The following is a 23,661-nucleotide window of genomic DNA, read 5'->3' as shown; positions in this document are numbered from 1 at the left end:
CCATGGGGGCCCATGGCCCCTAGAGCCTGGGAGGGATCCACAAAACCCCCGAAATTTGCGTAACAGGTGTGTGTTCATGTTCACACATGCATTTTCACAGGGAGTGAACTCGGGACATGTTACTGTATTCTCAAAGGCATCCACCCATGACTGCCTGGGGTTATGGGGTCCTTATTCTATCTAGGGCCCCTTGTGTGAAGCTAAGGAATTTGATCTTGAGCTGGAAGTTCTGGGAGCCAGTAATGCATTTTAAGAAGTGAAACCATCAGACCCTGAGCCATCTGCCAGAGAGAACTCCTTTTGCCTTTTCTGCTAAGCCTTTGCCCTTGCTGTGTCCTCCTGGCCTGAAGGAATGGAAAGGGCCACACTTAAAAGCCAGACAGACCTGACTTTGCATCTGGCTTCTACCCACCATTTTCCAGCTGCCAGCCTCCAGTCTTCTCCCCTCTGTGAAAAACTGTGATGTTTAAATGAGCCGGGGATGTTTTGAGGATTTAACGGTAGTTTTTCTTTGGAAAATGCCCAGTGCATAGTAATCACTCAGCAAAGGTGAATTCCTCTCTTGACTTGGTGGCTCAGCTGTTCTGAGACCCACCTCCTGTCCGAGATCTGGCACTTCCTGGGCGGCTGCTCACATGCCCACAGAGCTCTGTGGGCATCATCAATATCACTCTCAACACACCATAATAAACTCACCTCTGTATTTAATTGCCTTTTTCCTCATTTCATTAATCCACATCCCAATCCAATTAGTGGTACTTCCCTTCCTTTTTACAGATAAGGAAACAGGCTCAGGGAGGCTGAGAGATTTCCCAGGAATAGGTAAGTGTCTGGAATCACCCCATCACCACATCTTCTGAAATAATAATAATAATAATAATAATAATAATAATAATAATAATAATAATAATAATGCTGCTGCTGCTTACTCTGTGCCAAGTGCCGTCTTGCTGAGCATTTTATCTGCATCATAATCCCCAATTCCCCCCCCCCCCGTCTCCCCGCACTACAACTGTAGGTACTCTTGTAAGGTAGATACTACTGTGATGAGAATTAACAGGAGGAAATCGAGGCTCAGAGAGGTTAAGCAACTTGTCCAGTGTAACCCAGGCCAGTCAGTTTTCAAGTCGACGCTCAGACCTCGAGCTGACTACAAAGAAACCCGTGTCGTTCTGCCTCTCGGAAAACACGACCCCCAAATGCACAGTTCAACACCCCACCCAAGCCTGCCCTGCAAAGCGGTCAGTCTGCTCCAGCCAGTTCTTTGTTTTGACCAAGGATACGGAGGGCGCTGCCCGATTCGTCTTGGGGGCTGAGGGAGAGGGGAGGAAGTAAGGGTAGAAATTTTAGGGGCAGGGGCGTGTGCCGGGGCCCAAAAGGCGAGTCACGTGCGCGTGAAACTTGAACTAGGAGGAGGGGAAGGCAAGAGAGCCCCCGCCCCTACCTCAGGACGCAGCCCGGGAGGGGTGTAAATACAGCTACGAACGCCGTCGATCTGTCTCGTCCTAGCCTCACTTCGCGGATTGGTGGCGCCTGGCGGGTTCCCGTTCCTTGACTTCGGATGGGTCAGGGGAGGTGAGAACACCAGGCTGTCTGGCTGAATCTCCGAGGCCGCCCGGACCTGGCGCGCAGAGAAGCCCGGAGCGCGGCTGCGGTTCCCAGCTGGGCACCCCTGACACCGGAGGCCGAGAGTGTGCACCCGCCGCTAAGGCGCTGCGCTCCCGCGAGGGTGCGCGGCTACAGAAGGCGAATTTGCCCCGATCAGAGGTGAGCTGCGAGCGTGGTTGGGGGTCCCTGGCTGCGCGTCGCTGAGAACCACCCGGGCCGGCTCCCACCGACAATCCCAGGCTCCCCAGGAGAAACCCGTTACCTGAGCCCTCGGGTCCCGCCTCTCCAAGCGCGTCCCTGCCTCCCCTTTAGTCTGGCCCCTCCGACTCCCCTGCACCTCCCGGCCCCCTCTTGCTGCACTGCCTCTGTTTGGAGCAACACTCCTGCCAGAGTTCGAACGGACCTGCGGGAACTCCGGAATGCAAAGCCCCATTTCCCAGATGGGATTACTGAACCTCTCGGGCGAAGGCACTCCCGAGGTACTTTCCTCCGCTCCCTCTCGCCCTTTCTCTGTTGCCCTTCTGGTCCGTCTCCTCTCTGCTTTTCTTGGTCTCACCCCTCTAGCTGCTTTCCGCCCCCGCCCCGCCCCGGGTCCAGTCTCCTCCCGCGGTGGCGGCTGTGGCCGCGGCCCGGGCGCTCATTCCCTCCTTCTGGTAAACACCCCGGCCCGCAAGCCCATCCGCCGCCGCTGCCCTTATAAAGCCAGCTGTCGCCGGACTTCCTGCTGAAGCCCGAGCACCCTCCGCGGGCAGGAGAGGGAGGGCTGCTTCCTAGGCGCGCAGTATGGTGCCCGGGGCCCCAGGGAGGGAGTGGGTGGCGCCGGCGGCGCTGGAGGGCCCGCCTGGGTCTCCTTCCACGTGGCAGCTGTTCCCTTGGACTGAGAGACTTCAGGGACTTGGGTCGCCTGGTGCGGAAAGGGGGAGAACTTGCTGTCGCCCGGCCCCAGAGGAGAGGAGTGGTCCTATAGGGGCAACAGGAAATGGTGGGGGGGGTCCTTAGGCTAGCATCAGACTTCCCCTTCCTCCTCCTGCTTGCTTCTGGGGGGTCCTTCCTGGCGCGGGAGGCCGGATACTGGCCAGCGGTGGCTTCAGAGCGCGCTCTGCCCCTTGCTGACCTTTGGAACTTGAGGAAGTGCGGGTTTGCCACCCCCGCTCCGCTCAACAACCGGGCTTTGCGCGCCGTGGCCTGAGTGGAAGATCCTGGCAGCGCGCCAGCAGTCTGTTGCGCGCAGACAGGACCTTTCTTGTCTCTGTTAGTGACACGGCGGGAGCACAATGCCACGTGCACCCCTGGCACTGCCAGGACTCCCAGAGCCAGCTAGGCTGCACCCACTGGGAAGCCCAGGACTTTGCGAGGCCTCCATGAAGTCCCCTTTGAGGGCTGGCTCGAAGGGTCTCAGGGGCCACCATGATGCCAGGCATTCCTCCGGGTTCACTGGACCCTTCCTTCAATCCCCTATTCCTGTGCAGGCTCGTGGCCAGCATGGCCCCCACGCTGCAGGAGGCATACCAGAGACGCTGGTGGATGGCGTGCACCGCAGTGCTGGAGAACCTCTTCTTTTCTGCGGTGCTCCTGGGCTGGAGCTCCCTCCTGATCATGCTGAAGAAGGAGGGCTTCTATTCCAGCTTGTGCTCAGGTAAGCCCGAGAAGGGGCCAGTGGGGCTGGCGAGGGCAGCAGAAGCAGAAGGTGGACTCTGGCAAAGGACAGGTAGCCAAGTGGACAGAAAGCCGGTCTGTTCACAACGCAGCACTCTGCAGGGGGTTGGAGAGCCCCACTTATTTTTTTGTTGGGGGAAAGTAATTAGATTTATTTATTTATGTATTTATTTACTTATTATTTTTAATGGAGGTTCTGGGGAACTGAACCCAGGACAGCGTGCATGTGCTCTGCCACTGAGCTATACCCACCCCACTTCTTGACCTCTACCTCATTCATTTAAATCAGTCTTCGCTAAACGCCAGGTGTCTGCAGGGCATCTGGATCCTGGGACTGATCCTCTGAGTCCTAAGCCTTTGGTAGCCTCAGGTCCGGAGCAGCTAGCTGGATGAGAGATGTCTTACTGTGGCTAAAGGAGAGCCTGCAAGGTGGATTTGAATGTAAAGGAGGGTGCACTCCTCCTTTTTCAGGACTTTTGATCCCCCAGGTCTTCAAGTCACCATTTGTACAAAGTTAATAGCCGCGTTTCCTCTAGGCTCCAGTCTTGTGGAGGGTCCCTGTTTTCCATTTCAATCACCTTGGCTTTGAGTGAGGGGCCCTGAATTCGGGAGTGGGAATTTGAAGAATCCCTGGGAGCAGTAGCCACTTCCCCAGCTGCCTGCAGCTGCCTGGAGGCAGGGAGTTGTCCCTCCTGGTGTCTGCGATTCGAGAAGCTCTAACGGTCTGATAGGTATCTTTCTTTTCTGGGAAGGAGAGAGCTGTCCTGACAGGCTCAGCCTAAAGAGCTGGATGGATGTGGAGTTTGGCCCTTCCCCTTCCTCCTTATCCTCTTCCTCCAACCTCCTTGTTGTGGAACAGGCTTTGGAGGAAGGCCAGCATGGGTGAGAATCCCAGCTTCCACCACTTTTATCAGCTGGGTGACATTGGCGAGTTCCTGAAAACATCTAGCTTCAACTGCCCGGTCTGCAAAATGGGAAGAAGAAGAATACCTATTCCATTGGGGCGCTATGAGAGTTAGCAGTGCTTGGTCAGGGTCAGGGTCATTCCTGGCTTCCCCGGGCTCCTCAGCTCTACTCCCTGCAGGCACGTGCCTTGGCTGTGGGAGAAAACCGTTGCCTTAGGGGTGGAGCTAGGGAGCTCTCGATCTCTGCTCTGGGCAGCACCTGCTCCACCCCTGCCAGCTTTATCGGTAAAGGAAGCAGCAGTTGGCACGAGAGATGCAATGTGCATGCATCTCCTGGCCCCAATTACAGGGTGATGGGGGCTGAGGAGGTGTTGATTAGAGCTGGCAATTGGCCAGGGGAGGCAAGTTGGGTCTGGAGGAGCTAGCTTAGGATGAAATGCTGGGTGTTCCAGGGTGGCTAAGAGAACCAGGAAGAGGGGTGGAGGATCCCTTTGCAAATAGAGGTCAGGAGTTCCCGGGTTCTCTCAGAGTTATTTATGCTGGAGAATGGAGAGGCCTGCCCTTTGCAGCCTACTGGCCTTGGGTCCTGCCAGTGCTCATCGGATAGCTTCTTCCTGCCTTCTCCACTGTCTTTTTTTTAAAATCAACTTTATTGAAGATTAATTTACATCACACATTTTGATGAGGTATGACAAATTTATACACCTCAGGAACCATCACCACAATCAATATTTAGAATATTTCCATCAACCCCCCCAAACTCCTTCCCTTTTGCTGTCTATCCATCCACCTGTGCTTTTTAAAAATACGGATAAGTGCTTTATTTAAGATATAAGAGATATAAGTCACTAATAGAACTACCATATGACCCAGCAATTCCACCCCTGGGTATATATCCAAAAAACCCAAAAATGCTAATTCAAAAAGATACTTGCACTCCAATGTTCATAGCAGCACTATTTAGAATCACCAAGTAATGGAAGCAACCTAAGTGTCCATCAACAGATAGTTGCATAAAGAAGATGTGATATGTATATACAATGGAATACTTCTTGGCCATAAAAAAGAATGCAGTTTTGCCATTTGCAGCAACGTGGGTGGACTTGGACGGCATTATGCTAAGTGAAATAATTTAGACAGAAAGACAAATACCATATGATATCACTTACATGTGGAATCTAAAAAATAAGCAAACTAGTGAATAATATGAAAAAGAAGCAGACACAGATACCGAAAATAAACTAGAGGTTACTAGTGGGGAGAGAAAAGGGGGAGGGGAAGTATGGGGGCAGAAAAAGAGGGTTATTATGGGATTATGTGAAGCTTTTTAAAACTGTAAACTATAGAGTTTAAAGAATCTTTCACTCAACTAAAAAAAAAAAAAGAAGATATGTCACATGCCGTACAATACACCCTTTTAAAATATACAGTTTAATGGTTTTTAGTTTACTCAGTTTTTACCTTCCCCACAACCAATTTTTTATTTTAAATTTTGCGAGGGAGGTAATTAGGTTTATTTAGGGTTTTTTTGTTTTTTTTTTTTGAGGGAGGCACTGGGGATTGAACCTAGGACTTCACACATGCTAAGCAGGCACTCTGCCACTGAGCTCTACCCTCCCCTCTCACCACAACCAATTTTAGAACATTTTCTTTACCCCCAAAAGTAACCTTAGACCCACTAGCGGTACCCCCTCCCCCCCATACCAAGCACTATGCAACCACTTCCCTACTTTCTGTTATAGGTTTGCCTATGACAAAAATAGATTTGCCTATTCTGAGCATTTTGTATAAATGGCATCTTATAAAATGTTATCCTTTGTAACTGGCTTTTTTTCGCTTAGCATGATGTTTTTAAGGTTCATTCATGTTGGAGAATGTATCAGGACCTGGTTCTCTTCCAAATCCTCTGCTACCACATTTTATTTTTCAACAGTTGATAGACAGTTGGGTTGTTTCCATTCTGGGGCTATGATGAGTAACGCTCCTATGAACACTCAGGTACAAGTTCTATGTGGACATAGCTTTCCTCCATCTCTATCTATACATCTACTTCTAGGTCTATATCTATATATCTATCTAGGAGTGGAACTGCTGGGCCATAGGGTAACTCTGTTAACATTTCGAGGAACTGCTAGACTGCTTTCCGGGGTGGCTGCACCATTTTATATCCCCAGCAGCAGTGTATGAGGGTTCCAATTTCCACATCCTAGACAACACTCATTATTACTCATCTTTCTTATGACAGTCATTCTCGTGGACATAAAGTGTTGTCTTCCTGTGGTTCTGATTTGCATTTCCCTACAGGCTAATGATGGTGAGCATCTTCTTCACGTGCGTGTTGGCCACTTTTAGTGTATCTTCTTTGGAGAAATACCTGTTCAGATCCTTTGCCCATTTTTAAGTTGGGTCGTTTGCCTTTTTACTATTGAGTTGTAAGAGTTCTTTGCATTCTAGATACAAGTCCCTTATCAGATATAGGATTTGCACAGTTTTTCTCCCACTCTGGGTGGTTTTTTCACATTCTTCCTGGTGTCCTTTGGTGCACAAAAGCTTTTAATATTGGTGACGTCCAGTCTGTCTTTTTTTGCCATTTGTGTTTTGGTGTTACTTTTAAGAAACGGTTGCCTAGTCTAAGGTCACAAAAACTTACGTCTATGCTTTCTTCCAAGAGTTTTAAAGTCTCAGCTCTTACATTTAGATCTTTGATCCATTGGGGGTTAACCTTTGTAGGTAGTGTGGGGTATCCTCCCGGTGTTTTCAGCTGTCCAGAACTGAGTGTGCATCTGAGCTTGGTCGTTTGGGATCACCAGAAGTGACCAAAGTGAACCCTCCTGTTCTCAGAACTTATTTGTCCACTGTTGAAAAGCAGGGAGAATGTCTCTCGTTCAAGTGACTTCAGCCTCCAGGCATCAGAAATATCCTGTTCTGCATCAGTCATGCTGCCCTGTCGAAAGCACCTACTTTCTGCTTCTTGAAGCCTCCCTCTGCAGGGCCTTAAAAACACAAATCAGACGAGGAATCTGTGTCCCTGTCATGTGTGGACCGAGGCAGGCCATATGGCTTCCCACTCTGTTATGTACTGCTTGGCTGGTTAAAATAAATTTCTTATTTATTTATTTATTTATTTATTTATATTATTTTTTTTTAATGGAAGCACTAGGGATTGAGCCCAGGAACTCATGCATGCTAAACATGTATTCTACCACTGAGCTATATCCCTTCTCTCTTGTTTCTCTTTTTAAAACAACATTTTAACAAGCATTTGTATAGTGCTTACCACATGCCAAGCATGATTTCAAGTACTTTAAAAATTATTCATGCACTTAACACTTATAAAATCCCTAGGAGTTAGATGCTCTGGCTACGCCCATTTTACAGATGGAAAGACTGAGGCTCAGGGAGGTGAAAAAATTGTCACACACTTATAAATGGCAGAGTTGATACCTGGAAGGTTCTGAGCTATACCACTGAGCTATACCCTCCCCCCTTAACTTTCTTAATATCTCAGTTACCCCGTATGTAAAATGGGACCAGCAACAATCCTTATCTTGTGGGGCTATTGTGAAAATGAACTGGAGCTAGCACACAAAATTCAGACTGCAGGCGTGTTTTCCTGTTTCGTTCTGGACCCAGCTTTGCCAGCATTTGCTAAGTGACCTTAGGCAAGTCCCCCATCCTCCCTGGATCTCCACTTGAATGTCTGTAAGATGAAGTGGACCACCCTTGTCCTCCTCGCTGCGGAGAAATGACGTGAGGACCCGATGATGCCATTTAACAAATGGGGAGCTCGTTATCGAGGTGCTCATGGGTGGCGGCTTTGGGGTTCCCTGGCCACACCCTCTGTCTTCTCAGCTCTCCCTCTTTTGAGGTACACCCTGGGGTGGATGGTTGACCCATCTGTAGGAGCCTCACAGCTAGAGAGGGAACTGGTACTCAGATGCTAGGCAGCGGCAGTTCATTTTATCCCACACTAGTGCATATCCAGCATAGGTGCCAAAATAATAAAACAATGGTTACAGTTCATTAAGCATTTACAATTTGCTGTTTAGATTTTTAGTCCTCACAACAAATCTGTTTGTATAGAAGAGAAAGCTGGAGCTCAGAGATGCTAAGTAATTTGCCCAAGGTCACACAGCTAATAAATAGGGAGCAGAGTTGGGTGGGATGGTATAGCTAAATAAACCTAATTATCTCCCCCCACCCCAAAAAATAAATAATAAACTGGCATCTGATTACAATTTGCGAGCCAAGACAATCCAAACATGTGTGGGGTCCAAATATGTATGGGGTTCATTGCTGGTCACCTGTGTGCAGCCTCTGGTCTAAATTATCTTTGCATTTCTCCCCGCCTTACACGGAATTCCCATACAGTGCCTGTCACACAGTAAGTAGATGTGTGGTGGAGAAATGAACAGCGATGATAAACACCACTAAATTAGGGGACGGGCTAACCTGAACCTCAGAGATTGTGTGGTCTGAATCCTCACCTATTCTCCCAGGTGTCTGAGCCCTCTCCCCAGCTTTCCCGCAGCCCATCACCATGCACTCATGATCTGGAAATGACTCATTATGTTCTTCCTTATGTGAGCACACAGGTCACTGCCGCCTGCATGCCCTCCGGGTATATCTGAAGTCCAGGGTCATGGTCACCATCAAGGGCAGATACTTCCCCTTCCCAGCCTTCAGGCACTATCACCTCTTCCTGTTTTGTTCTCTTCCCAGCACCTGCTACTCTTAATATCAGGGTCCGTTTGTTCCCTTGTTTATTATCCAAGCCCTGTGAGAGCTGAGAGCTTCCTGTCTCGTTCACTGTGGGATCCCCAGCACCTCTAGAAGAGGCTCAGCACATCTACCCATCAGCTGTTTCAGGAGCCCCTTCTCTGGGCCGGGTCCTGTGCAAAGCCCTTCGTTTCTCTTCTCCTGTTGAATCTCCTAAGGAGTCTGTGGGTTAGGCATCCTCTGCTCCCTTTTACAGGCAGAGGGCCTGAGCCTCAGAGGAATTCCTTGTCCAAGGTTGCACAGCTGATAGCGATGGTGGTGGGAATTCAGACCCCGGTCTTTCTGCCTTCCAGGGACACCCTGAGTTTGCCCTTGGCAATAAATGATGCAAAAGTAACAGATAGGAGACAGGGGAGTAGACCCCTCAGGACTCACTGAGCATTGGGTGAAGTGAACCCCCCTGCTTCCCCCACCACCAGCCTTTCTCATTAACCTACCACAACTCCAAGTTGGCATTTTACCTGGAGGGTGAGTTTTCTCAGAGGTGAACATCTGAAGGAGTACTGGAGGACAGTGCTGTGGTCCTACTTCTGCATCTCAGTTTCACCATCTGGAAAATGGGGATACTTTGTAAGCTGATTCATGGGGCTGTCGTGAATCAATACTGTGACCATTGAGAACATGCCTAGAGCATAGTTAAATGCTCAATAACTATTAGTTATTATTTTATCAGAATGTCATCTATGGGCAAAGTTTCCTCTAAGATTTTTTTGGGGGGGAGTGATGTAAATAAGTTTATTTATTTATTATTTTTTAATGACAGTACTGGGGATTGAACCCAGGACCTGTGCATTCTAAGCACACACTCTACCACTGAGCTATACCCTCCCCCTTCCTCTAAGTTTTAAGTGAATTCTTGTTACAGCAGTTGAGCATCACTCACTGATGTCATCCCTAGATTTGAGGGTGGTTCCTGTTGGGGATCTGCAACCCCCTAAGTTTGGACATTGAGTGCATATTACAATTTGGTAAGTACTTTGGTGTCCATTATCACGTTTGAACTAGTTGAGACCTCAGATTGGGTATGTGACTGTCCCCGGGTCAGATACTGATTGCTGCCATTTATAGACTCCCTTCTCCACCGGAATGGATGTGATTCCAGGCCACCTCCAAAGTCACCTGACTAGCAGTCAAGTGGAGGCATGGGATTTGAGTGCAGGACCCCTGATCCCAGCCACTCTCCTTGCCCAGCTGCTCCTGCAGCCATGTGCTGCCTTTCCCTTCCCTCTCTCAGCTGAGAACACCACCAACACCACCCAGGATGAGCAGCACCAGTGGCTGAGCTGTAACCAGCAGGAAGAGATGCTCAACCTGGGCTTCACCATCGGCTCCTTTGTGCTCAGTGCCACCACTCTGCCACTGGGGATCCTCATGGACCGCTTTGGTCCCCGGCCCACCAGGCTGATTGGCAGGTGAGGTGGCCAGGCTGTGGGGAGCTGGTGGGGAGCTGGAGGGCTGGGGCTGTAGGGGGAAGGGAGGCACAGCGTTCAACCTCTCCCCCTTCCCCGCATCTTTGCAGTGCCTGCTTCGCTGCATCCTGCACCCTTATGGCCCTGGCCTCTCGGGACACCGAAGGTGAGATGTCTGGCCTCTCGTGAAAAGGAGTGGGTGGGATGAAGGTGGATATTACCCCAGCTCCTGTCTTTAGCCTCCCACAACTCCCCAAATGCCCTCATCCATCCCTCCCCCCTTCCCAGTTCTGTCTCCGCTGATATTCCTGGCGCTGTCCCTGAATGGTTTTGGTGGCATCTGCCTGACATTCTCCTCACTCACAGTGAGTATGTGCACCCAGGAGTGCAGTGGGGGGTAGGGGTGAGGGAGGGTGTGGGTGGGAGACGGGTCAGTGGACGCAGATCAAATGTGTGTGTGAAACTGTGCTCGCTGCAGCGATGGGTGGGTGTGAGGCTGCGTATGTGTGGATAAGACCGTGTCCGTATAGATGTTGTTGTGTATGTGTCCTGAGCCCTTATGCCTATTGAGCTGTGTTCTAGGCGCTGGGGCCACAGCACAGACAGAACTGACAACTTATTCACCTTTCTGGAACTTATAATCAGGGGTAGGGGAACAGGTAACCCTAAAAACAAGTAAACTAATAAATGATGTCCCTAGTCCTAAGTGCTGGAAAGAGTGAAACTGGGTAATACTAAAATAAGGGGAAGGGATAGCTTGAGACAGTGGGTGTATGTTTGCATGTTGTGTGCGTGCGATGCTGTCCGTGCCTGGGTGACTGTATTTGTGTGTTAGGTTGAACCATATAAAGTTGTGGACGACAAAAAAACGTTTTTTTCCACGGGGCTTGACCTCTTACATGTGTGTTTGGGGTGTGTTACTCTAAGTATATATGTGAACGAGTGAGCATAAGGGTTAAAGTCTTAGGAGCGTGTGGTTGGGGGAGGGGTTCCTGGCTGGGCCAGCCTCAGGCGATCTCGGAAGAGGGAAGAGGGAAGAGGGAAGAGGGAGGGCCGCCTGAACGCCAAACTGGGTGTTTTTGTCTGAATATCACCTCGCCCTGCAGCCGCCTTTAATTCCAGCCCAGGACATTTCACAACTCTCTAAGGAAGCGGATCCCTTCCTCCTCGCCTCGCTCCTCAGCCCCTTCTCCACTCTGTACAACTTGGTTCAAGGCCCTAAATCCCTTCTCTCCCCCGCCCTTCGGGGCCTGAGCTCTGACCCTGCCCTGAGGCCTAGGGGCCCTTGGCCCACAGCCCGCCCCCTGCTCCGCCCCCTGCTGCACCGCCTGTAGTCTCTAACCAATGGCAGGGCTCGACTCCGGCTCCGCCCCCTGAGCCGGCCCCGCCCCTGGACCTCTGTGCTCCGAGGCCAGAGCCAGGACGTCCAGTGCTGCTCCTTGTTAGCCAGGCTGGCTAGCGGGGTGCTGGGTGGAGACAGAGCTCTCAGACCCTGGCGGGGGTTTGGGGGAGTGCCAAAGGCCCGGCCTGGCCCTGGCACTTTCCCTGTCGTCCTTGGCAGCGTGCCTTGCAGACACACGGTGCCAGGAAAACCTTTGCCCAAGTGGGGTCAGCTTGGCCCCACCCCTTTTTCAAGACTCTTGAAGGTCGGTGGGTCAATTCTCTGTGTTTATTCGCCTTCCTCTCCAGAGCTATTTGAGATCCCTTTCTGGGCCTCGGTTTCCCACTCTGTGGAGAGGGTTTAAGCTTTGTATGGCATCTAAGACTCTTCCAGCTATGGGATCTGTTGACTGGGGGAGTAGGGGAGGGGTGGAGGATCACAAGGGGTTGTCTGACTTTGCTTTCCCCTCCCCTGAGGGCCTGACTCAGGCCAGTGAGCAAAATACATTATCAGTTCTGTACTGGTGGGAATTCTGGACCTGCTCTGAATGTCAGAACTATATCTTCTGGACACTTGGCCTGGCCCTGTCCCCTTCCTTACTCCCACCCTCACCTCCCTAGTCATCCTGTTACTTGTCTTGGTTCAGCAGAAACCATGGACTAGGGCCTTTGGGGCCATGGAGAAGGTTAAGGGGCACCATACTATTAGAGCCAGTCATGGTCACAACCTTGGGGTCTGGGGTAGAGCTAGGATGGCCAGAACAGGAGAGAAAGTCACTAATGTGCCCTGTGAACTTGAGTACGTTTCTTTCCCTCTCCGAGCCTCAGTGTTCTCACCTGTCAAATAAGTTACACTAGATCAGCTTTCTTATTCTGTGGGCTAAGAGACCTGTCATGATTAAGGGTCTCTGTAAACAACTAACTTGGGAAACCTTGGGGCTACACAGAATTTCTCTTTAAGGGCACTTCTGTGGGTGGGAGGGGATTATAGCACAGTTTCTGACACTGGTTTTGCCTTAGAACTTCTCTGTTGCCACTCTGGGGCTAGTGTTCCTGGAGCGCACTTTGAGGATAGCTGGGTGAGAAGCTTCCAAGCTTTCTTGGGTGGGGCCAAGAAAGGGGAGCCCTGGGCAGGTGTCAGGGTCTCCCCTTGCTCATTGGTGCCGCTCTCCTCCCTCAGCTGCCCAACATGTTTGGGAACCTGCGCTCCACATTCATGGCCCTCATGTTTGGCTCCTACGCCTCTTCGGCCATCACGTACCCGGTAATCAAGGTATGCAGTTGCTTTGAGGGGGTCGGTGAGGTAGCCTGGCTTTCTTTTTGGGGAGGGGAGGTTATTAGGTTTGTTTATTTATTTATTTACTTAATGAAGGTGCTGGGGATTGAACCCAGGACCTCGTGCATGCTAAGCATGCACTCTGCCACCGAGCTGTTCCCCGCCTTGTCCCTGGGCTTTTTTTCTGCCTTGACACAAGAGCTGGCTGAGTGCATGGTGGCTAGTATGTCTGGTGACCCATTTCCTGCCAGTCAGGGGTCAGTTCCCACCGCAGGGAAAAACACTGAAGCATCATGGGAAGAGCCCAGGTGTTGCTGTGGACCAGTGGGTCTGATTTCTCTGATCTCCTCCCTCCCTTTTCCGTTACCCAAGTCCAGGCCTTTGTCCTTTCTCCTGGGCCAGTGCTGGTCTCCCTGCCTCCAGTCTTTTCCCTCTCCAAGCTGTCATTCACATGACTTCCAGAATGATCTTAGATGCAGGACTGGCTCCCATACCTGCTCTGCTCTGCCTACAGAATCAAGTCCAACCCCTTTACATGCATTCCAGGCCCACAACTCTCTAGCCCTACACCCACATCTTCTTCTGCCCTGGGGGGGCCAGGTGGCTCGGGTCCATGATCACCAAGCTAGTCCATGCCAGGCCAGCTCCCAAGGCAGGTCAGCCTGGTGGACCTAGAGCCAGAAGGCCTGAGTTCTAGTTCTGGGCAAATCTGGGGCCTTGTTGCTCCCACTGATATCAAAGCAGCATTTCAAATGGGCTGTAGCATGCCCCTCAGATTCAGCCTTGGACAGTTAACTTGTTAGTTTAGAAGGCTCTTGCTCAGTGTTCCCAGAGGGGTTGGAGAGCGCACCGGTGGGGGTGGCCAACAGTTGTTCAGGTAGGAGCAGGTCTGAAGGGTGGGGTTCTCCCTTCCCTCAGTGGGATTTGAGGAGCCAGATCTTTGAGGGTGTGGCCCCTTGAAGCTCTATCTTGCTCCCTGGGAAGAAAGAGCCCCAAGGCTTGAGGCTGAGGACTGGCAGAAGTTTCCCCAGGCAGCACTGGAGCTGTGAGCTGGAGCCTGGCGGGACGGCACACAGTAGTCACCCCAGGCAGACGGTGGCAGGCGGGACGTCTATCTGTACCTGGTTTCCTCACTAAGGGGACTGAGACATTGGCATAGAATCCCAATCAACACAAAACCTACTTGTCCTGGAGTTAGGAGGCCATGGGCCCAGCACTTGCACAAACCGCCTCCCTCCTCGGCTGTCACACCCGGGAGCACCTGTGAAAAGTGAGACAAGGCTTCTCCAACTGGGTTTGTCTTTCGCTCAGGGAACCTGCCCGGGAAAGGGCAGGATAAACACGGTTAGAAGTTTTAATTCTCCTCTGTTGTACATAAAGTGAAATGACGTTGGTACAAAAACGAACATGTGTCTGGAGCCAAAGACAACACTGGTGTCTCTTTTTGAGATAATAATTGATTTCAAAGACATTTTGAGCTTGTGGCCAGCAACTTCAGCACCTTTTGGGAACTTTTTCTCACCTCTTGGTGGGGGCTGAGGCAAAAAAGGAAGAAGATGGCGGGGCTTCTAGGTCTGACTTTTAACTTCTGGTTTCCTCATCTGCAAATTGGGCTCAAGGAACGGGTGGGGGAGACCTTCTCTCAGCCCTCTGGGGCCTGGGTTCTGTCTCTGGCTGGAGGAGGTGGGTCTGGGGCTGCGCGGCCTCCTCCATGGGCCTGCCCCCTCCTCCACAGCTGATCTATGATGCTGGCGTGTCCTTCATGGTCATCATGTTCACCTGGTCGGGCCTGGCCTGCCTCATCTTTCTGAACTGTGCCCTCAACTGGCCAGGGGAGGCCTTTCCCTCACCGGAGGAAGTCAACTACAAGTAAATGGCCTTGGAGGGCTGGGGGTGGAAGGGGCCTCCAGAGGCCAGGGTGTGAGGGTGTGATGGACAGAATCAGCTTTGGAGTCAGAGAAACCTGGATTTGCCAATCACCTGAGCTTTCCTAGCTCTGCTTTCTCCTCTGAACCATGGGCCTGATCCCACCCGCCTGCCGGTGTGATAAGCAGACCTGGCATATAACGGGCATTCAAAACGTGGTGACTACTACTCTTCTTTCCAGGTTTGGAGGATGGGATCAGAGTAGGAGGGACCCCTGCAACAGTGCCATGTGGACCTAGATTGAGGAGAGACAAAGAAATGGCAGATCCCACCCTTTGTGGGGCAACCTGAATGCCAACTTTTCCCAATACCCCATCAGTTCCCCAGGGGACTGGGGTGATGCTCGCAGCCGAGCACACACAGTGCCAGTCCAATAACTGCCGGTACTGTTCGCGCGTCTCCTGTGAGCCAGGCGCCGTGCTCAGCCCATCCCCAGACAGCCCTGCGATGTGGATTCTGTTATTAACTCAGATAATAACAAAGGCACGGGGAACAGAGTGACTCTCCTAGGGTCATACCATTGAAAGGTGGGGGTGAGGGTGAATCTAAGGTTGGAACCAGGCTCTCTGACTCTGGAGTCTGAGTTTTGTTTTGTTTTTAATGGAGGTACTGGGGATTGAACCCAGGACCTCGTGCATGCTAAGCATGTGCTCTGCCTCGGAGCTATACTTGCCCCCACCCCCAGTCTGAGTTCTTAATGCTACCTCTGTGACAGCAGTCCTAGCAGAAAATAGCTCATCCACCCTTCACTCCCAGGTGCTGAGCTGGCCCCTGGGCTGGACCCTGAGCCGTACAGACACAAGCCCCGCGCTTGGGAGCTTGTCAGTGGCCATGTCGGTGCTGGGTAAAGGGGGCCTTGGCACCCCAGAACAACCCCCCGAACCATAGGCAGACTGTTGAGGGTGGGCTCTGCATTGCTGGTCCCCACATGCTGTGGCCTGACTGCTGGCAGGGAGAAGATCAAGCTCAAAGAGCTGGCCCTGGATCACAAGGTGACAGGTGACCGCTTCTACACTTATCTGACCGCCGTGGGCCAGTGGCTGAGCCAGAAGGCCTCCAGCCTGGAGGAGGGGGTGGACACCTTCATCTCATCCCAGGATGTTCGTGGCACCTCAGTCAAGTCAGCTGAGAGTGAGTGTCTGGTCAAGGTGCCAGCCTTAGGTCCTCACGCCTAAGTGCTCATCCTCCCTTCTTTAGTTCTGACAGCACCCCTCATACAGGTGGGCATGCTCCCTAGGTATAGAATGGGGGCAAAGTCAAAGCTCAGAGAACTCTGGGAAGCTCAGATTCAGGGATACTCTGCTGGATTCCTGGGATGAGGGAGGGAGCAGCTTCCAGAATGGGGCAGGGTCTCCAGGCCTGTGGGAGAGCTGGTTTCATCACGGTTCCCTGCAGTCTCTGAGCCTCTTGCACCAGGTCCTGGCAGGTGGGCCAGCCTCCAGGCTGGGTCCTTTGACGCCTGGCTGGTTGGCGCCCCCTGCTGGCTACAGGGGAGCTGCGCTTGCCTTCAGCCTCAACCTCTTGGCACGGGGTCAGCTCCAAGATTAGTGGAAAAAAGATGGGCCTTGCAGTCAGGAGATGGGGGTTTGAGTTCAGCCAGTTACAGGCCATGTGACGTGGGTAGAATCACAATCCCCTCACTTACCCCTGCCTCTTAAATTAGCATTGAGAACACCCAGCTCTCAGGGAAGTTAGCTGAGGATTGAAGGAATCTGGGGACGTGGAAGCTCTTTGTAAACTTTGGAATGCTGTGCAGATTGAAGGTGACCCCTACTGCCTATCCTCCCACAGCGGAGCTGTTACGGGCATGAGCTGAGTCTAGCCAACCGGCAGCTTCCAGCCCTGTGAACTTGAGCAAGTCACTGAGCTCTCTGTGCTGCAGTTTCTCCTTCTGTAAAACGTGCTAAGGAGACGGTTGTTGTACTCCATGGGTTAATACATGTCAAGTGTGCGGCACAGAGTCAGCGTTTAATAAACAGTAGCCAGAGTTATCACCGCCACCCCAAGCCTAGGGTACACATCCAGAGGTCAGCTGAGGATGTTCTAGTGAGATCGTTATAGAGCCGGGCAAGCACTTGGAGGCCGGTGAGGCTGAACCCTCTTTTTTGAGGACACCGGTCCCTCTCCAAAGTCTAGCAGTTAGGGTCAGAGCCCCTCTAGAATGGCATCAGCTGGGTCGCGCAGAGGCACATGGAAGCGCTGGGGCTCGGGGGCGCCCCCTGCTGTCTCCGCAGAGTCTGTCCCCTTGCGCAAGAGCCTCTGCTCCCCCATTTTCCTGTGGAGCCTCCTCACCATGGGCATGACCCAGCTGCGGATCATATTCTACATGGCCGCCATGAACAAGATGCTGGAGTACCTGGTGACCCGCGGCCAGGAGCATGGTGAGGTGCTGCAGAGCCCACTGGGGGCTGCGGGTGCAAGAGGGACCCCTGCCTAAGCTCCTCTAACCCTGGCTTCTCCCTTCTGCCCCCAACAGAGACGGACAGCCTGAAACAAAGGGCGACAGAGACAGGTAGGGGGATCAAAGCTGGGGCCCTGGCCCACTCCCACCCCAGACAGTGCCCACCACCCAGGGAGCCTGGGCCCAGCTTTGTCACTCTGGGCGTTTGGGCGATCTAAGAATTTAGGGTCCGAGGAAGGCTGTTCTGGCATCCCCTCTCCTCTGCTGAGGTGGGTGACAGTGCTGGCATCCCTCGTGCTGGATCCTGACCCCACTTCTCACCCCGCCCTGCCCAGTGGAGTTCTACTCCTACGTCTTCGGGGCCATGCAGCTCTTGTGCCTTCTCACCTGCCCTCTCATCGGCTATGTCATGGACTGGCGGATCAAGGACTGCGTGGACGCGCCCACTGAGGCCTCTGCCAGGTGACCTGCCCAGGGATGGAGACAGCGATGTGCTTTCCCATCCAGCGTCTCATTTCATTCTCCTGAGAGCCCTGGGAGGGATACATCCCCATTTTACAGATGAGGAAACTAGAGACCAAGAGAAGACATGGCTGGCTTGATAATAGGTAAAGTTGACATCTAGGGCTGACTATGCACTGCGCACTTGCCTAGACTTATTTACACCTGTGCCAGCTCCCCCGGGTAGGTACAAACATTATTATCCTTGTTTCACAGATGAGACGCTGAGGCATAGAAAGGTTGAGTAACTTACTCAAGATCACACAGCTTTCAGTAGCAGGTTCCAGAACCTTTGTTAAAAATGGTACACTCTAGAGTTGGAAGGTTAGGAAGAGATAGAGTTGGTATATTAGATATCTATTGCTGTGTAACAAATTACCCCTCCAAACTTGGCATCTTTAAACAACCATCATTTATTATCTCCTTGTTTCCAAGAGTTGGGAATCTGGGAATGGCTTAGCCGGGTGGTTTTGGCTCAGAGTCTGTCTGAATCTCTTCAGACTGGTATAACAAAATACCACAGACAGGGTAGTTTATAATCAATATAAATTTATCTCTTAGAGTTCTGGAGGCTAAAAGTCCGAGATCGGGGTGACAGCACGGTTGGGTGAAGACTGTCTTCTGGGGGCCACAGTCATTGAAGTACTGACTGGGGTTGGACAGTCACTCCTAAGCTCACTCGTGTGGCTGTTGGCAGGAAGCTGGTTTCCTCCCAACCTGGGCCTCTCCAAAGGCTGCTCACAAAACAGCAGCTGGCTGACCCCAGAGCACAATGGCCAAGGGGGGGAGACCAGGACAGAAGCTGCAGTATCCTTCAAAATGTAATCTCAGAAGTACCATACACAAGTGGGGTTGTCTTCTGTGGTCACACAGAGTAACTGAACGGTGTGCAAGGGGACGGTACAAGAGTGTGAGTACAGGAGGTAGGGGTCAGTGGGGTTGTCTTTTTGGCTGGAGACCACCATTGGGTCTCATGACTGTGTGTGTTTTTTTGTGTTAATCCAAAAATCTGTCTGTCCTGAGAGGATGGGAGAGGGAGACTAGGAGAGAAGGCATCTAAGGAGCAGCCCAGTGGCTTCCCTCCGCATCCGTGGTGCCCCGGCCCTGGCACCCAGTCTTCCTCCTCTACGCTCTGTCCTGACGGCCATGGTCCATTAGCAGGGCCCTTCTGTCTGGGACCAGTGGGCAGCCTGCTGTCATCTGTCTCAGCCTACTGACCTCTCCCCTGGCCCAGCCTCAGTGCCCTTGATCGTGCTGGACAGAGGGGCTTGCTGGGCAGTCAGGGGCCAAGGTGCTCTCCCCAAAGTGGCATCTACTTTCCTTCCCATCGCTGATTCTCAGACGTCAGTGTGCTTGTGAAATACTTGGGATAGTTTTCCAAATGCAGGTTCCAGGGCCCCACTCCTGAGATTCTGCTGTCTGGGATGAGGCCCTGGAATCTGCATTCTTACCAAAGGCTCCAGATGATGCTGGGGAGCCACACTGGGAGAACCACGGGGCTGGAGAAACGGCTTCTCCCTTTTCTGCCACCCTCGTGGCAAAGGCACAGCCGAGGAGGGAGGGGCCTGGCTGAGAACTGGGGGGGCTGCCCAGGAGGTGGAGGCAGCGGCCAGTGACAGCCCATTCTTCTCAGGGATGGGGCTGCCACCAAGTCCGCCAAGCCACGCTACCGCAAGATCCAAAAGCTCACCAACACCATCAACGCCTTCACCCTGACCAACTTCCTGCTGGTGGGTTTCGGCATCACGTGTCTCATCGACAGCTTACACCTCCAGGTACCAGTTTCCATCCTCCCTGCTTTGCCTGCCTCCCGGAGCCCTGCCAAAGGCCCGGCTCACCTGGCCCCTGCCTTCCAGGAAGCGTGGTTCCCATCCTTTGGGTCTCTTTTCCCGGTTCTCCAGGAAGGGTTCCTAGTAGGTCGTGTTGGTGAGGGGGCAGGCGTGTGTCACCTCTGTTCTCACCCCTCATCTTGACCCATCCTTCCTCCTGCCTCCACGCTGCTCTGAACCTCTTTCCTCTCTTTTTTTGGTTTCAGTTTTTGACCTTTGTCCTGCACACCGTGGTTCGGGGCTTCTACCACTCAGCCTGTGGAGGCCTCTACGCCGCCGTGTGAGTCAGCCGGGGCCACAGTGCCTTCCTGAACATCCCCTCATAACCAGAGACTCCAGAGCAGGGGCAAAAGGGCTGCGGGCTCCCCTTAGCGCATCCCTCCCCAGCCTCCCTGGACTGCTGACATCGAGGCTGTCTGGCCCACTGCCCTCTCCGAGCTCCTCTAATGACGGGGAGCTCACGTCCTCAAAGGCAGCCTGCCCCACTGCGGGACGACACCACTGTCTGGGGTCTTCCCTTACAGGAAGCGCAAATCCTTGGTCTGATGCCCCTTCGGTCCTATGCCTGCTTTCTGGAATGGGCCCCAAAGGGGCCTCTCTCCCTATGTCAGCCTTGTTGAAATTTCCAGTCTCGTTTGCCTCATAACTTTGCTGCTTCACGTTGAACCCCCCAAACCCCCACCACCATTCCCTTTCCCTGCTCTCTTCTGGTTCACATGGCTGAGTCTGTCCGGTGTGCATGATGGAGGCAACGGGGTGACACAATTGTAACCGATGTGAAGAACTTACCCCCTGGTGGGCACGGTCTGCAACATGGATCCCCCCCTTATTCAGACCTCATTATGGCCACCTCAGCTCAAGCCGGACCTTGGAGTCATCCTGGATTCCTCCCTTCCTCACAGCCCACAGCCCATCCATCCGCAACCCTGCCAGCTCCACGTTCCACAGACCCCAAACCTGACCCTTCTCATGCTCTCCAGCGATGCCACCCGCATCCTGGATTATTGCCGCAGCCTCCCAGCGGTCTCGTGTATCTGCTCTTGACTCCCTCAGTGTTTCCAACTCAGGAGCTGGAGACACTTGTTAGGACATGCCTCCCCACGGCTTCCTGCCTTGTCTCACTTAGAGAAAAAGCCAAAAGCTTTAGTAAGGCTTAAAAGGCCCTACAGGATCTGGCCCCCTGGGGCCTCCCTGCCTTGCTCACCCCCTTTCCCCACGATGGCTGCCTCGTGCCTCAGAAACCCCAAGTGTGTTTCGCTCTCGGGACCCTCGGACTGCTGTCTGTCCCCTCTTTGCAGCACATTTTTCCTCCCGATATCCACAAGGCTCACAGCCGTCTCACCTGCTCCAGGTCTTTACCCAGCTGTCCTTGTCTCTGAGACAGGGCTCCCCTGGCCTCTGATCTACAGTCGCAATCCTTTGACACCCTCACCCCCTTTGTCTGCTTAACTTCTCCCCTTGGCACTTACCACTGTCTAACGCACACCGTGGGTTTATCTTGCCTGCTGTGTGATACCACCCACCCCACCACCTCCGTGTCCTTTTGGTTCACCGCTGTATCTCCACGCACCTGGAATAGCACCTGGCACGTAGTAGGGGCTCAGTACATGTATGTTAAAAGAACAGACAACCAGTCAGTGAGGTTCGTGCTGCCCCTGGTTTTTAGTGAAAAGAGTGAGGCTCAGAGAGGTTGAGCCACTTGCTATTATCACACAGACAGTATGTGTCAGAAGCCAGCTCGGTAGCCCTGAAGTCACAGCATACAGCCCGGAGGCCAGGGACCACAGGGCACATGCAAAGAGCCTGACCTCTTAAGCTCTACCCTGCCTGGTGAACACAGAGTGATGCCCGAGGAGGGGACGGGCTGGGGGCTGGGCTGGAGAGGACCACCTGCCCCTCACGTCTGGCCCTCCGTCCTCTCATTGACAGGTACCCGTCCAACCACTTTGGGACACTGACAGGCCTGCAGTCCCTCATCAGTGCTGTGTTTGCCCTGCTCCAGCAGCCGCTCTTCATGGTCATGGTGGGACCCTTGGAAGGAGAGCCCTTCTGGGTGAGAACCGGGGGTGGTATGAGGGCAGCAGGACCCTCTTTTCTGGATGTGGCCGAGGAGTTGAGGTGGGGGCTCTTCCATGTGACAGAATCCCTCACTCGCATCTCAGCCAGGAGGCACCTTGGAGGTCTCTATTCTGGGGGTTCCCAAGCTGGCTGCCCACAGATTCCCCAGCCCACTGAGTCAGCGTCTCTTGGCCTGGGCCCAGGAGTCTGTTTTTAATAAGATCCCAGGTGATGTGTGATCCCAGTCCTGATCCAGTCCTGATCCCGTCCAGTTCCACCAGTGCAGGGATCCTCCCTCTAGTACCCCTGGACAGGGGTTCCTCTAGACCCTCTAGCTCCAACACCCCCAGCAACAGGGCGCCATTCCCACACAAGGTGGCAACACTTGGTCTTGTCAGGAAGGCTCTTCCTTACATTGAAGTGACATCACCTCCCTAAAGCTGTCTGCCCTGAGGGACCCCCACTCCCCTAAAGCCTCCTGCAAGAACAATGACAGAGTGACAGCTGCGGTTTACCGCATGCACACAGGTGCTAAGCACATGGGGTACTTTTTTACTGAACGTCGCTGCAGCAGCCCAGAGAAGGGGGTGCGTACGGTTGGGATGACTTGCCCAGAGCCACGTAGTGAGTAATGCAGAGTAGCCTGTGCGCTGGGTCCAAGCCACGTGAGGGCCTCTGTGCTGTGCCCCAGGCCAAGCCCCAGAGCCTTTAACCGCCTGAGAGCCTCTTCTCACCCCCTGAATGGGGGCCCATTGTCAATGTCCTCAAAGAGGTCAAGGTTCCCAGCCCAGAAGGTCCAGTTTCAGCCCTGACTACTCAGATGGCACCAGATAGTTTAGCCACTGCCTTTCGCCGGGGCTTAAACCAGTCTCTGACACGGTTTACAAGGCTGCTGAACGTTAAGGGGAATACTGGTGGATGGTGACTGCCCACCATCAGTGCTAGCTAGATTTATCATTCCAGCCCAGAACTAATAAGGCTGCCTTCTCCGGGTGGGGGGCCAAGGAGGGTCCCCGAGGGTGATGAGGGTAAAGACGTCCCTACCTGACTCTTTCTCCCTCTCTCTCCTTGCCCTAAAGGTGAATCTGGGCCTCCTGCTCTTCTCACTTCTGGGGTTCCTGCTACCTTGCTACCTCTTCTACTACCGTGCCCGGCTCCAGAGGGAGTACGTCACCCCCTGGGAGGTCCCCCTGAAGGTGCTTGGCAGCCCCGAGGTGACTGTGTAGACCTCTGAGCCAAGGGACCTGGATGACAGGCAGCCAAAGGCCTGAGCAACCAAAGGGAATGCCTCATGGCTTTTCTACCTGTAACCTCCACACAGAGCCAGGGGCCATGGATTTATAAATACCAAAAGCAGTTCTATTTTTGTAGGGACTTGCTAAAAGGAAACAAAAAAATCCCCCAAAGCAATGCTCCATTGACTGAAGACATCCCCTGTGCAGGGATTGAGCCTTCTTGATCCTGGGATTCGAAGAGACCAGGGTGTGGCCCTGCCCTTTCTCTGGACCTTGTCCTAGGAGCCCACCTCCTGGTGCCTCCTGGGGGCTTATGGAATAAGCGAACAGGTGACCCTTGAGGTCTCAGCTGTGCAATGCCCAGAGCGTGCATGCATGTGAGCATTTGTAAAGAAATAACCTTCCCCTCAGAGGGAAGGGACCTGAAGTGTTGGCTGTGTCCTGGACGGGGTGTGGGGGTTAAGCCCCTTCGTGAGGCTGGAGGGTGGTGGGTTCCCTCCCTGGTGCTGATACTTGTAGATCTTAGAGGAAATAAAAAGGGAAGTGAGAGACTGGCTGGTGTGTGCCTGTGTCTTGTGGTGGGGGTGTCTTCCCACAGCCATCCCTTTTCCTCACCCAGGCTTGCCAGGGCATTAAGTAGGACGACTCAAGTGCCAGCCTGTCCACCTCTAGCTGTCTGGCTCACCATCCTGTTCTCA

The 23,661-nt window shown here is 52.9% G+C and overlaps 1 protein-coding gene and 1 non-coding gene across 7 annotated transcripts; one reads left to right on the top strand and one right to left on the bottom strand.

The window, feature by feature from the left end:
- The first annotated feature begins 1,302 nt into the window (after positions 1–1,302).
- SLC43A1 (solute carrier family 43 member 1) lies at positions 1,303–23,514 on the top strand. Of its 6 annotated transcripts, XM_072969972.1 has the most exons (16): positions 1,303–1,767; positions 1,921–2,087; positions 3,078–3,244; positions 10,183–10,360; positions 10,468–10,523; positions 10,646–10,722; positions 12,918–13,010; positions 14,749–14,882; positions 15,892–16,070; positions 17,174–17,320; positions 17,416–17,451; positions 17,676–17,802; positions 19,475–19,616; positions 19,877–19,950; positions 21,600–21,723; positions 22,808–23,514. In XM_072969972.1, the coding sequence occupies exons 3-16, from the start codon at positions 3,091–3,093 to the stop codon at positions 22,952–22,954; spliced, it is 1,668 nt and encodes a 555-aa protein (XP_072826073.1). In that variant the 5' UTR covers positions 1,303–1,767; positions 1,921–2,087; positions 3,078–3,090; the 3' UTR covers positions 22,955–23,514. The 6 variants fall into 6 exon arrangements, with proteins under 6 accessions (XP_072826073.1, XP_015103325.2, XP_072826075.1 ...); XM_015247839.3 differs by lacking the exon at positions 1,921–2,087 and having other exon boundaries at positions 1,304–1,767; XM_072969974.1 differs by lacking the exons at positions 1,303–1,767; positions 1,921–2,087 and adding an exon at positions 2,205–2,261.
- On the bottom strand, positions 9,706–9,776 carry TRNAS-AGA (transfer RNA serine (anticodon AGA)). Its single transcript has one exon. It is a non-coding gene; the product is annotated as a tRNA-Ser (tRNA).
- Positions 23,515–23,661: the final 147 nt, after the last annotated feature.

Source organism: Vicugna pacos, chromosome 10 (assembly GCF_048564905.1).
Source record: "Vicugna pacos chromosome 10, VicPac4, whole genome shotgun sequence".
NCBI lineage: Eukaryota > Metazoa > Chordata > Mammalia > Artiodactyla > Camelidae > Vicugna > Vicugna pacos.
This window is presented reverse-complemented; position numbering and strand designations above follow the sequence as displayed.